The sequence below is a fragment of the Sminthopsis crassicaudata genome, chromosome 6 (assembly GCF_048593235.1).
Source record: "Sminthopsis crassicaudata isolate SCR6 chromosome 6, ASM4859323v1, whole genome shotgun sequence".
In the NCBI taxonomy this organism is placed as follows: Eukaryota; Metazoa; Chordata; class Mammalia; order Dasyuromorphia; family Dasyuridae; genus Sminthopsis; species Sminthopsis crassicaudata.
In genome coordinates this window covers 147,213,224-147,231,945 of record NC_133622.1, presented here as the reverse complement: position 1 = coordinate 147,231,945, position 18,722 = coordinate 147,213,224, and the positions used below count along the sequence as shown (strand labels likewise).

The following is an 18,722-nucleotide window of genomic DNA, read 5'->3' as shown; positions in this document are numbered from 1 at the left end:
ATCCTGCAAAAATCTATATTTTAAAAAAGAAATTTAATTTTTTAAATTTGTAATTATGTTCCCAACACATAGCATGATACAAGGCACAGAATGTTTTATAAATATTTTTCTAATTCACACATTTTCTTTGTCCGTTATATCCTTTATTTATCCTATCTTAAATTATATATAAATTAAATCATAGCATATCATATATCTAAAATTACAAAAGACCACTGAGGTCATTTAATCTAACCCTCTTATTTTATGGAAAGGAAAACTGAGGCATAGGTTGCTGAAGTGAATTTTCTGAAGTTACATTTGTATTGAGCACTGGAGGTGGAATTAAATCTTCTGACTCCAGAACCAATGGGGAAAAAAAATCTTTCCTCATTCTCTTTTTTCTCCCTTCATTAGTTTTCTCCCTTACATTCCCTCTTACTCTTAAGCTAGAAAATTCCTACCAATTCCTTCCCCCTTGCTCCTTTCTAATTTATTTATATCTCCTCTATGATGCCTTTCATTATTCTCTCATCTCCTTATCTCTTGATATTCTCACTTATTTATGAGCATATAATTATGCAATAAATTAAGGAACTATAAATACAGGTAATGTTTTCTTCTCAGCAAGACAGCGAAAAGATTTCTATTTTTCTCTGTTACTTCTAAGGCAATGAATCAAGCCAAATTTCCTACAGAAACCGCTGGCAAGGTGAGTGGAGAGTTTATTTCTAGAAATATATTCTCATATTTCAGTTTTATAGATAACGTGGACAGAGAAGTGTATTGTCTCATTAACTGAAGAACTTTATTAAGTAAAATATTATTTTACTTGTATATGAAAGAATTACTTATTTATATATTGATATATTCCTGATCACTTTTGCAATTCAACTTATTATAAAATGTGTGTTTTACTGAAATAAAAGTTCTTGCTACTCAAAGAAGTAATTATCTTTGGACTCCTACTCTATTCCAATCAATGTTAATCAATCTGATAGAATCATTTCTAAGTTCTGTATACAGGACCCTAGAACTGTGAGCTGCAGATTCTAAGTTCACTTGCTTAACTATAGGAAATTAACTAAAGTCCTTCCACCCATGTTTTGCCTTGTGATGATGACCACATCCAGTGACAGAGATGACAACTACATGGAAAGTCCCCCAAAATATTTTTGTACCTCCAGACCAATCATTTGTCCAATAGGAGCAGATTACTATTTTATGACCACTTAGATCATTGACTATTAAAATTTGTAACATTTCTTTCTGCCCAAATGAAGAAGCATATGGAGATGTCCCTTGCTTTCATATTGCTTATTTTAGCTTATGTGTTATATATCAATCAATGTAATAATTTTGTATTTGGAAAGGCTGTTCTGGAATGACTGGACATTTAGCCCTATAAAAATAAGGCTCTGGAAGGAGGAGGCATTTCAGATCATGAGGAAGATCTGAGGTCCACTTGATTGGAAGGACCTTTAAACAAAGTGCCATTGACTCAGACCTCTGTGTCAGTCTCTCTTAGTGTAGGTGGGCTAATTTTAATCTCCACACTACTCAGAGAAACCATTTGGTAAATCTTTTGAATAAATTTTTTTAAATCTAATCATCTCTAATATGTATTAATGTCATGACAGATTACTTAGAGGGCTAGCTCTGGAGTCAGAAATACCTGAGTTCAAGCCCTACCATACATCTAAGTGCATCTACGGATGAATCACTTAATTTCTTACAACTTCAGGCAAGGTAGAGCAGAAGGAATGTTGGTTTTGCAATCAGAGAGCTGTGGTATCAAATCCTGTCTTTGTCGCTTACTACTTTTATGACTTTGAACTTGATCTCATTTTCCTGATCTGAAAAATAAAGAATTAGATTAGTAATTTGAATTAATGACTTCTAAAGGTGTCTTCCAGTTCTAAATGTAAAGCAGAACAGTTACTGATCTGTATTAGTGGAAGGAATTTTCATATTAGAAGTTGCCTATAGTGATAAAATTCCAAGTCCAATCACTCTCACCAAGACATTTCTTAGTTATAAGCAAGTTTCGTAATAAATTTAGGAACAATTCTTACTAAAGCAGGAAAGCATCACAAATGATACTATCCCTACATTAAAAAATGAAGGTAATATAAAATTATTTTCTCAACTGGAAGAAAACATTTTTATTTTTATGTTTGTACTATGGTGATGAATTCCCATCTTCTTAATTTTAGAACAGGATAAAAACTAGCAATTATTCTGTAAAAATCTAAACTTTTGGTTCTCAATTCCATTCCCTTAAACATTTATCTAGTAAAAGGAAAAATTCACATGTATGTGGCACATTATAATTAATAAGAACATTTCTACACAAATTATTTCTTTGAGACTCTCAACACTATAGTTATGAGGCATGTGAACAGGGATTGGCATGAATACTTCACAAAATAACTGAGTCTAAGAAAGATGAGCAACATGTCCAAGGTAATTTAATATAGAAATGATTGAGTCAGGGCTTAAAATCAGGTCTTCAGATTCTACATCTTTTACTCTTTCCAATACATAAAAATTGTGGAAATATATGAAGGACACAACAGAAAAACCATCAACCTGAACAAAATCCATCCTGCCGCAAGTGTAGAAAGATATTTAATATGTATGGGAATGCCTGCCATCTAGGGGAGGGGGTGGAGGGAAGGAGGGGGAAAATTCGGAACAGAAGGGAGAACAAGGATAATGTTGTAAAAAAAAAAAAAAAAAAAAAAAAAAAAAAAAAAAAAAAATTACCTATGCATATGTACTGTCAAAGAAAATGTTATAATTATAAAAATTAATTTTAAATAAATAAATGATGCACCTAAGCTACTTTAATTATATACTATGTATTCAGTGGTGTAATGGATAAGAGTGATGGAACTGAAGCTAGAAGGACTTGAATTCAAAGCATGTTGCCCTCTATCAACCTCAGTTTTCTCATCTGTAAAATGAGGATAATAGGAACACCTCTCTCCCAGAGCTGTTGTGAGGATTAAATAAGATATTACCGGTAAAGCACTTAGCACAATACATGTCCCATTACTATGTAACTTCATAACTACTTGTTTCCTTCCTTCAGATCTTTATTTTTATATTTATCTAAAATGTACAGGGTAGAAAACCATCCTCAGTTTGAAAAGATAGCAAAAGAGACAGCCAGGATGTCTTTAGTAAAAGGGATGTCAAACATAATTACAACTTATATCAGGAGTTTGTTCTATTTAATTAATTTGACAGGTTATCACATGCAGGGCAGCCATTGCCTGGACAAGTAATGCTCCCTTATCTATTGAGGAAGTGGAAGTTGATCCTCCAAAGACTGGAGAGGTTCGAATTAAGGTAAATTTGATATTTATAGTTATCTTCTAATGATTATAAATTCAATATGAATTCCTCCTGTAGGAATGAAGATTTTTTTTTTTTTTTTTTTTTTGCTGAGGCAATTGGGGTTAAATGACTTATCCAGGGTCACACAGCTAGGAAGTGTTGAAGTGTTGAGTATCTGAGACTAGAATTGAATTCAGATCTTCCTGACTTCAGGGCTGGTGCTCTGTCCACTGCACCACCTAGCTGCCCCTGAAGTTTTAGACACTTTTAGACACTGCAACCATATAGGATGCCTTGCATTGTAAATAATTCAGCAAGCATTTATTAAGCACTATGAGGACACGCAGGGCCATTAGATGGTGAAACAGTTAGAGCACCATGCCCAGAATCAGGAAACCTGAGTTCAAATTCAACCACAGACGCTTACAAGTTGTGTGATTCTGAGCAAATCTCTTCACTCTGTTAGCCTCAGTTTTCTCATCTGTAAAATGAACTTAAGAAAGAAATGGCAAACTACTCCAGGATGTTTGCCAAGAAAATCTAAAATGGGGTCATGAAGAGATAGATATGATTCAATAACAGCATGGCAGGATCGGGGAGGGTAGAAGAATATGTAATCTGTTTTATCAGCCATAATATGCTTTAAGTCACATCTGTCTAATAAACCTAAGCATGTCAATCAAGGGGTCAGAGAAAATACAGAAAATTCATCAGAACTAGAAAAGATTATGGTAGATTTTAAAATACTAAGATTTGGGTGTTTTTTAAAGAAAATCTCTTTAGAAACATACTTTCTTAGCCTTCTTTGCTTATATCTCTAGCATGGTGGAAAACAAGCATCAGAGGATAATTGGATCATCTAGTTAGCTCTGACTCAGCAGTTTTATAAACAAAAATTCTGATATGTACAGAAAATTTAAAAAGAGGATTATATATAAGAAACTTTGCACTTCTGTTTTACAATGAGGTTTTTTAAAATATACAAGTATATACTATACTAGATTTCAGTGAACCTCTGATAATATAGAAAGGAACTATTCCACTGTGTTTGATGTCATTTAATTGCTATGCAGGTTATATCTTCAGGGATTTGTGGTACAGATAATCACATACTAGATGGAACATTCAAAACGCCTTTACCTGCAATTTTGGGACACGAAGGAGCTGGGATAGTAGAAAGCATTGGAGAAGATGTGAACAGTGTGAAACCAGGTGAGGCTGGAACCCAAAACGGTGTTTAGTGACCATCTTCTCCTTTTGACCACTCAACAAAAACAATAAAATCCCCTACAAAAAGGAAAGCAATTTTGAAGTAGATTCACATATTACAAGTCGATTATGAGATTCAGAACTGGAAGGAACTTAGATTACTACATTGCCAAATCCTCTGTTAGAATATAAACCTTCCCAAGTATATGAAAGTTCTTCTCTCTTAGTCTTGATCTTATACTTGAAAAACCTTTCTTGATTTGATTGGTTGTTGTCCTTCATTCTCAAAGAAGACCAAATTGACATCACTATGTTAGAGACGAATTAGTATGTCTGAATGTGACTGATCAGACGAATACAAGTTTGGAATGCTCTTTCACAGATCAGACACAAATAGTCCCTATGAATATTTGGGGTGGACTCTCCATCTCTCTGCTTTACTCATAGTGTATAGCACCTTCTCTGAGGAGGGCACATCATTCTGGGAGGTCCTGAGTCAATGTGTCCCATGTCATACAATAAATTCCAAAGTTCTTAAGAGAAGCCTTGAGAATGTCCTTGTATTGCTTTTCTGACTACCTTGTGAACACTTGCCATGTGTGACTTCTCCATAAAATAATAATAGTAAAAAATAATAATAATAATAGTACATTAATTTCATGACAGCATACTTGCCCATGTTCTGGACAATGGATAATGTTCTTGAGCTTTCCCAGTCACCAATGGAGTGAAACAAGGCTGTGTGCTTGCTCCCACACTTTTTAGCATGATGTTTTCAGTCAATGAGGACAAACAGGGAACCTTCCTTGACTAATACCAACCTGAATATAATTTATCTAGATGTAAAAACTATATTATTCAGACAAAGAGCCAGAAAAAGGGCAATCTGCCTGTGGTTGTGTCAGCAAAAAATGGAAGAAACAGGCAGATGATTTGAATTATAAAATGGAGGGAATAGCATCCAGATCAAGGTACACTCTGCAATTCTCACTTCTGGATGCTGGGGAAAGCCTGTGGACAGTTAGGAAGCATGTAATGGTAACTAGATGGCCCAGTGGAGAGAGTACTAGACATGAAACCAAAAAGACCTGAGTTCAAATCTAGTTTCAGACTCTCAGCAATATGATAGAACCAGTCACTTAATCTTTGTCTGCCTCAGTTTCCTGAATTATAAAATGGAATGATGAGCCCAGGTTTTATGTGTAGGTCAAATGAGAAAATATTTTGTCAAGAGTTGAGAAAAATGTCTGTCATATATTTGGTAAGTACCTAAAAAAATGACTGTTCCTTTACCTTTCCCAAATGTGCTGTAGAGGGAAGTAACTTGAGACTTGCCTAATATTAAAAGATCAAAAGCTGTGAGTTCTTTCAAGTGAAACCATGCTTAGTGCCACCGAGTCTGGGCAGCTCCCGGTGCCTATCTTCAGGAAAAACCCAAACCAGAATTTTTCAGGTCCTTCCAGCTGCAGCACCAAAGGGCATTCTGGGATATCCTCCTAGTTCTCTATGCTTGGTTTAGGCTTTCAAAATGACTGTTACCTCTCAGGTCTATCCTTTGTAGCTGAGTGTCAATGTTTCATTCCAATTTTGTGAGTTATTTTTTATGAAATCCGACCTATACAATTTGATGAATTATTTCCTCACTTTATGCTATTCAGTTTTTCCTCTCCATACAGTATAAAGATTATTTTCTTCTGTTTTCTTCCCTTAGGAGATAAAGTCTTATTAATTGCTTTGCCTCAGTGCAGAAAATGTGACTCCTGCTTACATGCCAAGGGCAATTGTTGCCTGAAGGAAGAGTAAGTGCCCTTATATCACTGATTTTGCTTACATTTTTACCTAGAGCTAATGGGTCTCATTTAGCTTTATGTGAATCTGTGTCTGTCTATTTCCATGGACTAGTATCTTTTCTCCAGTTGGACTGATGCTTGATGGTACCACCAGATTTACATGCAGAGGGAGGAAAGTGCATAATGCTTTTGGAACAAGCACATTCACTGAATACACCGTGATGCATGAGATTTCAGTAGTAAAAATTGATGATGATGCACCCATGGAGAATGTCTGTATATTAGCCTGTGGATTTCCCACAGGCTATGGAGCTGCTGTTAATACTGGACAGGTGAGTATGTGTTGATGGGCAGTTCAATAAACAAAGATTTTCCCTGATGAAAGATTGAATCAGCCAAAATGATCAAGCAAGCAGTCTTGTAAAGATGTAGGCAAACTGTGCAGAACATTTCTCTTATTTTGATGGTGCAGATTTATTCAGCCCTAAAGTCTCACTAGGAATTTGTGTTCTTCATGTGCAGGTGACTCCTGGTTCTACCTGTGTTGTCTTTGGGCTTGGAGGTGTCGGCTCTGCAGTTGTTCTTGGGTGCAAAGCAGCTGGTGCTTCCAGGATCATTGGCATTGACATCAATGAAGGGAAATTTGAGAAGGCAAAAGCTTTTGGGGTCACTGATTGCCTTAATCCCCGAAACTTCAAGAAGCCCATCCAGCAGGTGGTGATGGAAATGACTGAATATGGTGCTGACTTTACCTTTGAGGCTATTGGGACTATCGACACTATGGTATGTTATCTGTGGGCATAGAAAGAATGTGTTTTATGTCAGCAAGTAGCCACATATTAAATTAATTTAACCTTACCAAAAATTATTTAAAACTTAAAAGACAGCTAATATATATATATATATATATGGGAAGTTACCTTACTTTCAATGTCCTATAGAGTAGAATGTTTCCAAATCATTTAAATCACATATTGTACTCAGTGATATAGCATTAGAGCACACAGACACTAAACAGGGAGGTACTTAAAACAAACTACTTCATGTGACACGTTATTCTAATTAAGAAATAGGAATTTATGATCCTATCTCATGTGGCTCAAATTAATATGATCTATACTTCAATTAAGCATTAATTCTACTGGTTCTTATGGAAGTAAGCTTCACAGTAAAACACTAGGTGACCAAAGGTATAACTGAAAGACTCACAATTGTATTCTTAACACTTAGGTTGCTGCTCTGGAATCCTGCAACATGAGCTATGGGGTCTGTGTAATTATTGGAGTAGCACCAGCAAAATCCCAACTCTCTTTTGACCCAATGAAGCTACTGTCTGGCCGGACTTTGAAAGGGAGCTTGATAGGAGGTAGGAAGAAAAACTTGAAAGGACTAGGGGTTTTAACTCTAACAAATACTTTTGAATTTTTCAGAAACATTGGGACATACAAATAGCAGTTAACATTAATAGAATAAGAGAGAGGAATAAAGTCAATCAATGGATTAGTTATATCTTTGTTGAACATCTATTATGTACCAGGTATGTACAAGGTAGATATAGAAAAAAATTAATACAGAGAAAGCTAAAAGTATTTCTATTCCATTCTAAAAATAGAACCAGCTCACCAAAGCTTAAATTTTCAGTGTAAGCATCTATACCTTTGAAACTGTCAAATGTTACAAAACAATTCTTTATTTATTGTTTTGTTTATTTTTCGGCTTGAGAAAATAATAGATAACATTTAAAATATGCAGATTAAATTTAAAATCGTGTCCTGTATACATTTTTTGTAGAGTCAGTTACTAAACATTTATGAGTACATCTCTGACTAAAGGATAGAGTGGCAGATGTATGTATATTGATTATTATTTGCAACTAAAAACTGATCATTATCATGAAAGGCTATTATTCATAAATAAATCAATTCAAAAGTATTTATTGCAGAAGACAAAGGAATGAGGATCATAACCAGGAAAATATAACCTACAAAACTATATATTCAATGAAATACAGAATTCCAAGCATTCCTGAAGAAAAAAACTGGAGAAGATGGCAGCATAAAGGCAAGGATTTACCTAAGCTTTCCCCAAAATTCCTCCAAATAATGACTCAAAACAAATTCTACAGCATAAAAACTCACAAAAATAGAATGAAACTATTTTCCAGTACAGGAAAAATTGGAAAGCTGGAAAGAAAGGTTTGCCCAATCAGGGTAAGAGTAAAGTACAGTTACAGTTGCAGGCCACTTGGCCCCAGAAAACTAGGAGAAGGCCTTGATTACAGTCCTAGATGACAGTCTCAGGATGAGAAAGAACACTAGCACACCAGAGTTTACAGCAACAGTGGAGCACAAATGCTTCTCAGTTTTAGGGCTGAAAAGAATGCTTGTGATCTCTCACAAACCAAAGCTCAAGCCAGGAAATTAGTAAGCAAACCTTTTCTTATAATATATCAACTTGAAAGAACCGAAAATTTACAGATCCCTAGAAGTATCTCTGAAAACAGCTGCAAAAAAACTCCTGAAACTTGCAACAATGCATCCTCTATCCTAGAAGCAGAATCCCACTTTAACAAAGAGTTAACAGTCAAATCATAGGCTAGGGAAATTAGCAAACAACAGAAAAATATTCTGACCATAGAAAGTTACTATGATGACAAGGAAAATCAAAACATACACTCAGAAGATAATAAATTCAAAGCTCCTATATCTAAAGCCTCCCAAAAAATGCGAATTGATCTCAGGCCAGGGAAGGGATTAAAAAGGATTTTGAAAATCAAGATAAAGGAAAAATTGACAAGAGAAATAAGAGTGCTGCAAGTAATCATAAAGATAAATCAACAGCTTGTTAAAGAAGAAACACACACACACACACAACCTGAAGAAAACAACACCTTAAAAAACAGAATAAGCCAAATGGCAAAGGAAACACAAAAAGCCATTGAGGAAAAAAAACTCTTAAAAAGCAAAATTGACCAAGTAGAAATAGAGACACAAAAATTCACTGAAGAAAAAACTCCTTTTAAAAATAGAATTATCCAAATAGGAAAAAATTCACTAAAGAAATCAACTTCTTTAAAAGCAGAATTGTACAAATGGAAAAGAAGGTACAAAAGTTAAGAAAATAATTTCTTAAAAATTAGAATTGAGCAAATGAGAACTAATGACTTTATGAAAAATCAAGAAAATCAAACAAAACCAAAACAATAAAAAATAGAAGATAATATAAAATATCTTATTGAAAAATATATCTAGGAGGGATAATTTTTAAATTATTGAATTACCTAAAAATCATGATCAAAAAAAGGACTTCAAGGAACACCGAGGAGGCACAGTAGATAGAGTACCAGCCCTGAAGTCAAGAAGACCTGAGTTCAAATCTGTTCTCAGACACTTAACACTTTAGTTGTGTGACCCTGGGCAAGTTACTTAACCCCAGTTGCCTCAGAGGGAAAAAAAAAAAAAAAAAAAGGACCTCTACATCATCTTTATTGTCAAGGAAAATTGCCCTGATATTCTAGAACCACAGAATAAAATAGAAATTGAAAGAATCCACTGATCACCTCCTGAATGAGATCTCAAAATGAAAACTCCCAGAAATATAATAGCCAAATTCCAGATCTTCTAGATCAAGGAAAAAATATTTCAAGCAGCCAAAAATAACAAATTCAAATATGGTGAAGTCACAGTCAAGTTAACACAAGTTTTAGCAGCTTCTGCATTAAAAGACTGGCAGGCAGAATATGATATTATGGAGGGCAAAGGAACTAGGATTATAGTCAAGAATCACCTATCAAGCAAAACTGAATATAATCCTCAAGGGGGTAAGGTAGGGGAGAAATAAAAGACTTTTAAACCTTCTTGATGAAAAATCCAGAACTAAATAGAAAATTTAGCTTTCAAATACAAAACTTTTGAAAAGCATAAAAAAAGCAAACAGGAAAAGGAAAATCATAAGGAACTTTAAATAGTTAAACTGTTTACATTCCTGCGTGAGTGGATGATACTTATAACATAAGAATTTTCTCCTTATTATGGCAGTTTGAAGTATATATAGACTGATAAGTGCTATTTGAATTGAAGGGATAATATCTAAAGAAAATAAAATTAAGGGATGAAAGAAGAATGTACTGGGAGAAAGGAAAAGGGAAAAGTAGAATGGAGTAGAATGTCACATAGAAAAGAGGTAAGAAAAAGGTTTTATAGTATAAAAGAAGAGAGAGAAAAGAATGAGTGAACCTTACTATCATCAGAATTGGATCAAAGATGGAATAACACACGGTCAATTGGATAGAGAAATCTGAATAGTAAGAAATACTGAATAGTAAGAGAGGAAGGAAATAAGGAGGGCCAGGGGAAATAAAAAGAAGAGTAGATTTCAGAAGACAATAGTTAGAAGCAAAACACTTGAGGAGTTGGAAAGGAGAGAGTGAAAGGAGACAAAGAATTAAAGAAACAGAAACAAAATTGTTAGCAAAAGTAATTTTAAAAAAAATTGAAGCAAGTTTCTCTAAGGTTTTATTTCTCAAACATGGGTAACTGAGTCAAAATAACAGTCATTCCCCAACTGACAAATGATCAAAAGATGTGAACAGTTTTCAGATGAAATAATCATAACTATATATGTTTTAATTCACTATTGATTGGAGAACTGCAAATTAAAACAATTTTGAAGTACTACTAGATACCTATTAAATAGAATAATGGGACAGAAAAAGAAAATGACCAATATTGGAGAGGATGTGGGGGAAATGAGACATTAATGTATTGTTGTTAGAGTTATAAACTGATTTAATCATTCTATAGAGCAATTTGGAGCTATTCTCAAAGTGCTATAAAACCATGCATACCCTTTCACCTAGTAATACCATTACTCAATCTGTATCTTAAAATAGGTTGTTTAAAAAAAAAAAAAAGGAAAGGAAACTATATGTACAAAATATATTTATAGCAGCAATTTTTCTGGGGCAAAGAATTGGAAGTTGAGGGGATGCTCATTAATTGGGGAATGGCTGAATGAATTGTGGTATGTGATTATGATGGGATACTATTGTGCTATAAGAAATGATGCTCTCAGAAAAACCAGAAAGACTTCCATGAGCTGATACAAAGTGAAATGAACTATGTACAGCAAGCTGTAAGATGATAAGCTGTGAATAACTTAGCTATTCTCAGCAAAACAATGATCCAAGACAACTCTGAAAGAGTTATGATGAAAAAATGTTATCCATAATCCAGAAAAAGAATTAGTGGAGTCTGAATGCACATCGAAGCATACTTTTTTAGTTTAATCTTTCTTGAGTGGTTGTTTTTTGGTTTTTTTAGTCTCTTTCTTTCACAACATGACTATTTTATAAATGTTTTGTTTGACTACTCATGTGCAACATACATTAAAGTGCTTGCATTCCTTTTTATTTTTATTTTCCCCAGTTACATATAAAAACAGAAATAAGAAGAACCAAGTCTGTCATAATTGATCATTGCACAATCTTGCTATTGCTGTGTACAATATTTTCCTGGTTCTGCTTGTTTCACTCACCATTAGTTCATGTAAATCTTTCCAGGCTTTCCTAAAAACAGCCTGTTCATTACTTTTTATGTTTTTTGGCAATTTGATTGCCATTTTTATCATTAGTTTGACCTACCCATGAGCATTTGATATTCTTCTAAATGTTTAGATCTCACTTTATTTGTGTGAAAAGTATTTTATAATTGTGTTCATATAACTATATGAGTTTGTCTTGACAAGTAGATACCCAAATATCTTGTTTTGTCTACAGTTCTTTTGAATGGAATTTCTCTTACTATTTCTTGTTGCTAGGATTTCTTAATAACATATAGAAATGCTGATGATTTATGTGGGTTTATTTTATATGGTGCAACTTTGCTAAAGTTGTTATTATTTTGAGTAGATTTTTGGATAATTCTCTAGGATCTTTAAACAACTATATCCACAAAGAATGATAGTTTCATCTCCTCTTTGCCTACTCTAATTCCTTTCTTTTTTTTTTTTCCTTATTGCATAAGCCAGCATTTCTAGTATAATATTAAATAATAGTGATAATGGGCATTCTTATTTCACCCTTGATCTTATTGGGATTGTGTCTAGGTTCTCCCCATTACAAATAATGCTTGCTGACATCTAAAGATAGATGTTGCTTATCATTTTAACAAAAACTCCCATTATTCCTATGTTCTCTAGTATTTTTAATAGGAATGGGTACTGTAAAAAGCTTTTTCTACACCTATTGAAATTTTATTAGTTTTGTGATTGATATGTTCAATTATGTGAATAATTTTCCTTATATTGAACTAGTCCTGCATTCTTTGTATAAATCCCATTTGATTATAGTGTATTGTTTTGCTGTAATCTCCTTGGTAATATTTAATTTAAAATGTTTGCATCAATATTCTTTAGGGAGATTGAGCTGTAATTTTCTTTCTCTGTTTTGGCTCTTTCTAGTTTAGGTATCAGCACTATATTTGTATCATAGAAGGAATTTGACAAGACTCCTTCTTTGCCTATTTTTCCATATAGTTACATAGTATTTGGATTAATTGTTCCTTAAATGTTTGGTAGAATTCACTTGTAAATTCATCTGACCCTAGAGGTTTTTTCTTAAGGAATTCATTGATAGAAGCATCTAGGAGGTGCAGTGGGATAGAGCACAGCCTTGAATTCAGGAGGACCCAAGTTCAAATTTGGTCTCAGACACTTAACACTTCCTAGCTGCGTGACCGTGGGCAAGTCACTTAACCCCAGCCTCAGGAAAAAAAAAAAAAAAAAAAAAGGAATTCATTGATGACTTATTCAATTTCTTTTTTCTAAATTGGATTATTTAAGTAATTTATTTCCTTGTCTATAATGATATTAAAAAGTGTGCAAGTATAAATTGAAGTATATATATATATATTTCTTTCTTTTTTATGAAATATGGGTAATATAAAATATGTTTTGCATTATTTTATGTGTATAATTTATATATTGCTTGCCTTCTCAAAGTGGTGAAAAAGCTAAAAAAGGGAAAGAATTTGGAACTCAAATATTTTTAATTAAAAAAATAACTTTCAAACATTTTTTAAAACATTAATTTCTGCAGAGAAGTCACAAACATTGAAGAAAAAGAAAAGAACACAATGCAATGAACATTCAATTTCTTACACATGAATTATGAGCTCTATACTGTTCAATGCAAATCCTAGCTCAATGCAAGGACCCAATCCCTGTAAACAGGGGAAGTCTGGTTCTTCCTGAAAATTTAACTTTAAAATAAATCAATGGAGGGGAGAAGGAGGAGAACAAGAAAAAAAGAAAGATCACATCCAAGTAAAATGAAGGAAAAGTCTTCATGAAGAAGATTGTATTTGAACTAGGCCTTGGAGGATTGTTAAAAATTTCATCAGGAAGGGTTTATAAGGACCTTCTAATCATATGGAACAAAGATATGGCAATGGCAAAGTAAAATATGAAGAAAGTATAGTGAGGGATCCAATTTGGCTGCAGAGTGAATTCTATAGGGGCAATGTAATGTGGTAGGTATAGTCCTGGACTGAGAAGCAAGACAATCTGAGTTCAGATCCTTCTGAACTGTTTGTGCCTGGCAAGTCATTAATCTATTTGGGTCTCAGTTTCTTCATCTGTAATAGATGTAAAAGATCAATAGATCTTTTCCAGATCTCAATCTATTCTCCTATGATTTATGATTTATGATTTATTCTCCTATTCTCCTATGATTTATGATCCAAAGGAATTTGAATTAAACTCAGAAATCTATAGGGCCTTGAATGACTATCTCAAGCATTTGATCTTTATTTAATAGATAAGAAAAGATCTTTCAGTCTTTGAGAAGAGGAGAAACATGAACATTCATAGGAATATGAATGGAAACCATGAAAAGGAAACCCACAAGCCCCATCTAGTGTTTCTTCTAGGCAATCAATTAGCTTCTTGTGTTGCCTGGAAAAGATGGAAAGAACATTATTACACTACTGTCAAGGGAAATTTCTCTATTCATTACTTCTATGGTACTGACATTTACTTGATTCATTAGCTTTATTGTTCAAGTACTTGTATTATCTTTTTTTTTCACAGAGTATAAAATCAGAGATAATATTCCTTTATTAGTAGATGATTATATGAAAAAGAAAATTGATGTGGACTCACTGATAACCCATAAACTACCTTTTGTCAAAATCAATGAAGGGTTTGAACTCCTCCAATCAGGAAAATGGTAAGAGCTTTTTTGATCCATTTTGTGCCTGACATTTGCATAGAAAAATAATAGAGTCAAAATTTCAACTTAAAGATTCTCAGGACAGGGCTTATCTCTAGGCAAAGAAATCTCACAGTAAGTACTCAACAGAAGGAGCAGTTTCCTGGAAGAATTTAAGCCAGACTCTTTTTTCCACGAAACTCCCTTGTCTAACTCCATAATAGTGACATTTTAAAAAGTTACAAGACATAGTTTTTAATTATTTTATTAATAACACCAGCAGGTTATTAATAAAAGGATGGTTATTTGGCCATCTCTCTAAGACCAAAGACAGAGGATACTTAAGAAAAATAAGTGAATACATGAAAATAAAAATTTAAATTAAATACGCTATTTAAGTTCCTAATATTATTAACATTGGTGTTACAAGTCTAAAAGTTTAAGTAAACACATTTAAAATTGCAACTTAAAAATATGGGAAATGTGCAGTGACTGGATAGTGGAAGGGAGAAAGGACTATTGTAAGAAAAAAAACTTGATAAAGGCAGACCAAAAAGAAGGCTAATGCAACAGTCTAAGGTAATGAAGACCTACTGTGTCAGATCAGATAAGGGAAAACATAAAATAAATGTCACAAAGATAGAACTAACAGGACTTAGCAACCGACTGGATGGAGGCCTCAGTTTCATCAAAAGTAAAGTGGAAAGAATACAAATTCTACTTATTTATTAGAGTAAAAAAAATTGCTTGCAAACCATAATGTAAATTGCATTTACTAATATTATTATTAAGCAATGATGAAACTGGGATCCATAGAGATTCACTAAGCTATCCAAAGGCACATAGCTAGTTAAAGCTGGCTGGAAGAAGCTGGATCTTTAGACTTTCAGAGCAGTCCTCCTTTCACTCTGCCATGTTTGGCTTCCTCTGGTCCCCAGTTACATACGATGCTTTTAAACCATGTCAGCTCTCTAGAAAATACAGGCCTTTTGTCACAAAGGAAATTGTATAGAGAGGATGACTTGTGCCTCATTGACAGTAACCCAGGAGCTTTTCCGTGCAGTGGGACTTTAAAAGCTCATTGTGACAAAGGGAGGCAGGATGTTACTTCTAACTTGTTAATTCTAACTAGAATTCTCAGACTTCCTTCCACATTGCTGGAATCACTGGGTCAATAACATTGTCCCTGTAATGTGAATACATTCTGAGATTTAGTCAGTCTATTATAGATACTCTTCAATACAACATACATAGTAAGAAGTTCCCCCACCTCACATTCTTCTATGATGTATGATCTACTATGATGTGCAGAGAATCAACAACAGAGGAAAGAGAATGAAAAGATTCTTTCCTTCATTGTAAAAGTTAGGTTTGCTGCTCTTCCTCAAGTGGAAATGTTTTTGGGAGAACAATCAGAAATGGAAATTAAGGACAAGGCTATATAGACTACTTCAAAATTCTCTTTTTAATATAATCTATATTTCATATTACTTTTTTCCTATTAATAAAAATTCACTTTATCTCCTTCCCACCCAGTTGAAAATAAAAAGAAAACAAAATCCATGTAACAATAATGGACAAGAAAAACAAACATCCAAATTGTCCATGTCTGGAAACATATGGCTAAATAATTATTTTTGCACTTCTGTATTTCAGTATTCGATGTATCCTGTTGTTTTGAGATCTTAGTGGGTAAAGGGGGAATGGAAATTCAAGGAAACATCCTTCCTTGCTAAAGTGTCATCCTCTTGAAGACTTTATATTCATCAAGACTGGTGGTAGAAACGTGGTACTTCTTAAAACAGTGGGAAGTGGAATAAACTACTTCTGAAGATTGTGCTATTAAAAGATGTTTGTTTTAAATCTGTGTATAAAATTGACTCATGGCTTACCCTTAAGGGTATGGGCCTAGTCTCAACTATGTACTAGATTTGCTTTCTAAAGAAAACATAAGTAATGAGAAACTATCAGAAGTGAACTAGCCACTTGGTAATTATTCTTTTAGCTATAGTTATCCATGAAACAATACCAAGAATACTAGATGAACCTCACTTTTATGAAGCCTTCTTACATTTTGGACCAGAGAAGTGGAAAAGAGGAGCAGAGCATTGTGAGAATCATATAACTTTCAGAACTAGTCTAAAATTGAGGAATAAATCTCGTTCTTGGGTGAGACTAATACTGAACTGCACAGTGGTGGGGGCATCCCTCCTTGTTTTGCACCAACTCCTACCACATGGATCTAATTTAGACCTGGGAAATTGCCTCTCATTAGAGAGATTATCCTCTCTTTTCCCCTCATCTATTGGCTCATATAGTTCTTCACCCTAGAACCCAGGGGAAAATTGTTTAAAGTTTAGCTTGTGGTTCAGTCTAGGTCTTCCCAAGTCAAAATTGGACTCAAAATACAATTTAAATTAGGGATAAATAATTTAATAATAATGAGACAGATAATTTACACATATACACACACAAAAACACACAAATACCCTTAAATGCTACCCACAAATACAGCACACATTAAGTGGATTCAGGAATTTAACACATCTACTGTTATATTTGGCTGGTTGAAAGACTAGTATTTAAACCTCATAAGAATATGGTGTACTTTTATAAGACTGCTAATCATATATTTTATATTTCATCTCAGCTCTTCAATATCTAAACTATCCAGCTAGTCTTGGGCCAGTACTGTGGTCAGTAAATGGGTCTTTCCTTACCACCATTCAGTTCCAATTCAACAGGACTCTTGGCCTGCAGACATTCTCAACTTACAAAGTTGTATCTAAGCCTGGACACATCCATTTTAGATTATTTGTTTACAAAAGTCAGAAAAAAAGCAAGTACAAAAGGTACAAAGGCAGCCAGGGACATAGGTACACACTGATCCACATAGGATATGTACTCACCTAGCTCTCAGGGAATCAGCTCAGAATTTTCCTCACATCCCAAAAAAAGAAAAGAGATGTAAGAAATCTGGTCAGTCTGCTTCTATAGTATAATTTCCCCAGTTCCTTTCATAACAGTGAGCTCCCTGGCTCTTACTATCTGAGAGAATATATATTTCATTTTACCTTTTTCCAAGACCCACCAATACCATTAAGATTATTTGAGTTATCTAGTATCTACCATTGGCTCCAGTCACCACGGATGGTAGTCAGGGATACTTTGCAGCTCAGTCCTTTTAACCCTTGAACAGTTGGATTCTACTTTTACAAAAAACAAGCAAAAATTATTCCCAATACTTGGTGGACATAATCTTCCCTATCTACTTCCTACTCTGCAGATAGGGAAGGCATTCAGTTTATTGCTTAGCTCAGTTCCTACTTAGGCTAGTCATGAGAAGATCTAAGTCAGAAGACCCATATTGAGCTCATCTCTTCAAGAGCAAGCTCACTGATGCCTCTGCTAGAGCTCCCTGTTCTATGAATATTCTGCCACCTGTGCTTAGAACTGAAAAACACCAAAACAAAATCCCAAACCCATTTCTTGGGACCAAAGGATTAAGGAGAAGAGCAAGAACAAGTAGCTGTTTCTTCTTCCCAGATGGTAAACAGTGCCCAAGCTGTGGGTGAAAGGAAACTTCACCTTCTCTGGATGCCCCAGGAAAGAAAAGGAGTGTCCCAGTCTAATCTTAACACGCAAGCTACTGTGCCTGGCAGTTTTCAAAGACAATCTGTTCCAACTAAGCAGCCAAATAAAAGTCTCTTCCAGCCCATGTGGTAAGGACTGAAGAAACAGGTTCTCCCAGAACCCAAGTATCTGTGCTAGGTGATATGGATTTGCACAAAGCAAATCTTTAGTTACACCTCAAATTGATCTTCCAAGAAACATACTCTTGAAACCCTTCCTTTTTTCTGTGTAACTAAATTAAAAGTTCAAGGGCTAGGGTCAGCAGGTTAGAATCAGAGGGTTGAGTTATAGATAGGGCTAAAGGCTAAGATTAGAACTGAAGACAAGCATTTGAGAGTAGAGTTAGAGCTGGAGGGTTATAATCAGAGGGCAGGATTAAAATTTCCAGGTAGGGCTAGAATTTGAAATGGAGGCATTTAAGCTTGTGTTAGAGTCCCATGTTTGGCGGGAGAATCAGAAGCAGAGTTGGAGACAATTAGGTTTAAGGTTAGAATTGGAATTCTGAATTAATTGGAGGTTAGAATGAGGAGGGTGGGATGTAGGATTGAAAATTAAGA

At 34.3% G+C, this 18,722-nt stretch overlaps 1 protein-coding gene across 1 annotated transcript; it reads left to right on the top strand.

The window, feature by feature from the left end:
• Positions 1–632: 632 nt before the first annotated feature.
• Positions 633–16,339, top strand: LOC141545972 (alcohol dehydrogenase 1-like). The gene is made up of 9 exons (XM_074273423.1): positions 633–691; positions 3,235–3,336; positions 4,398–4,536; positions 6,245–6,332; positions 6,436–6,655; positions 6,846–7,106; positions 7,554–7,689; positions 14,412–14,550; positions 16,189–16,339. The coding sequence occupies exons 1-9, from the start codon at positions 653–655 to the stop codon at positions 16,211–16,213; spliced, it is 1,149 nt and encodes a 382-aa protein (XP_074129524.1). The 5' UTR covers positions 633–652; the 3' UTR covers positions 16,214–16,339.
• The last annotated feature ends 2,383 nt before the right edge of the window (positions 16,340–18,722 follow it).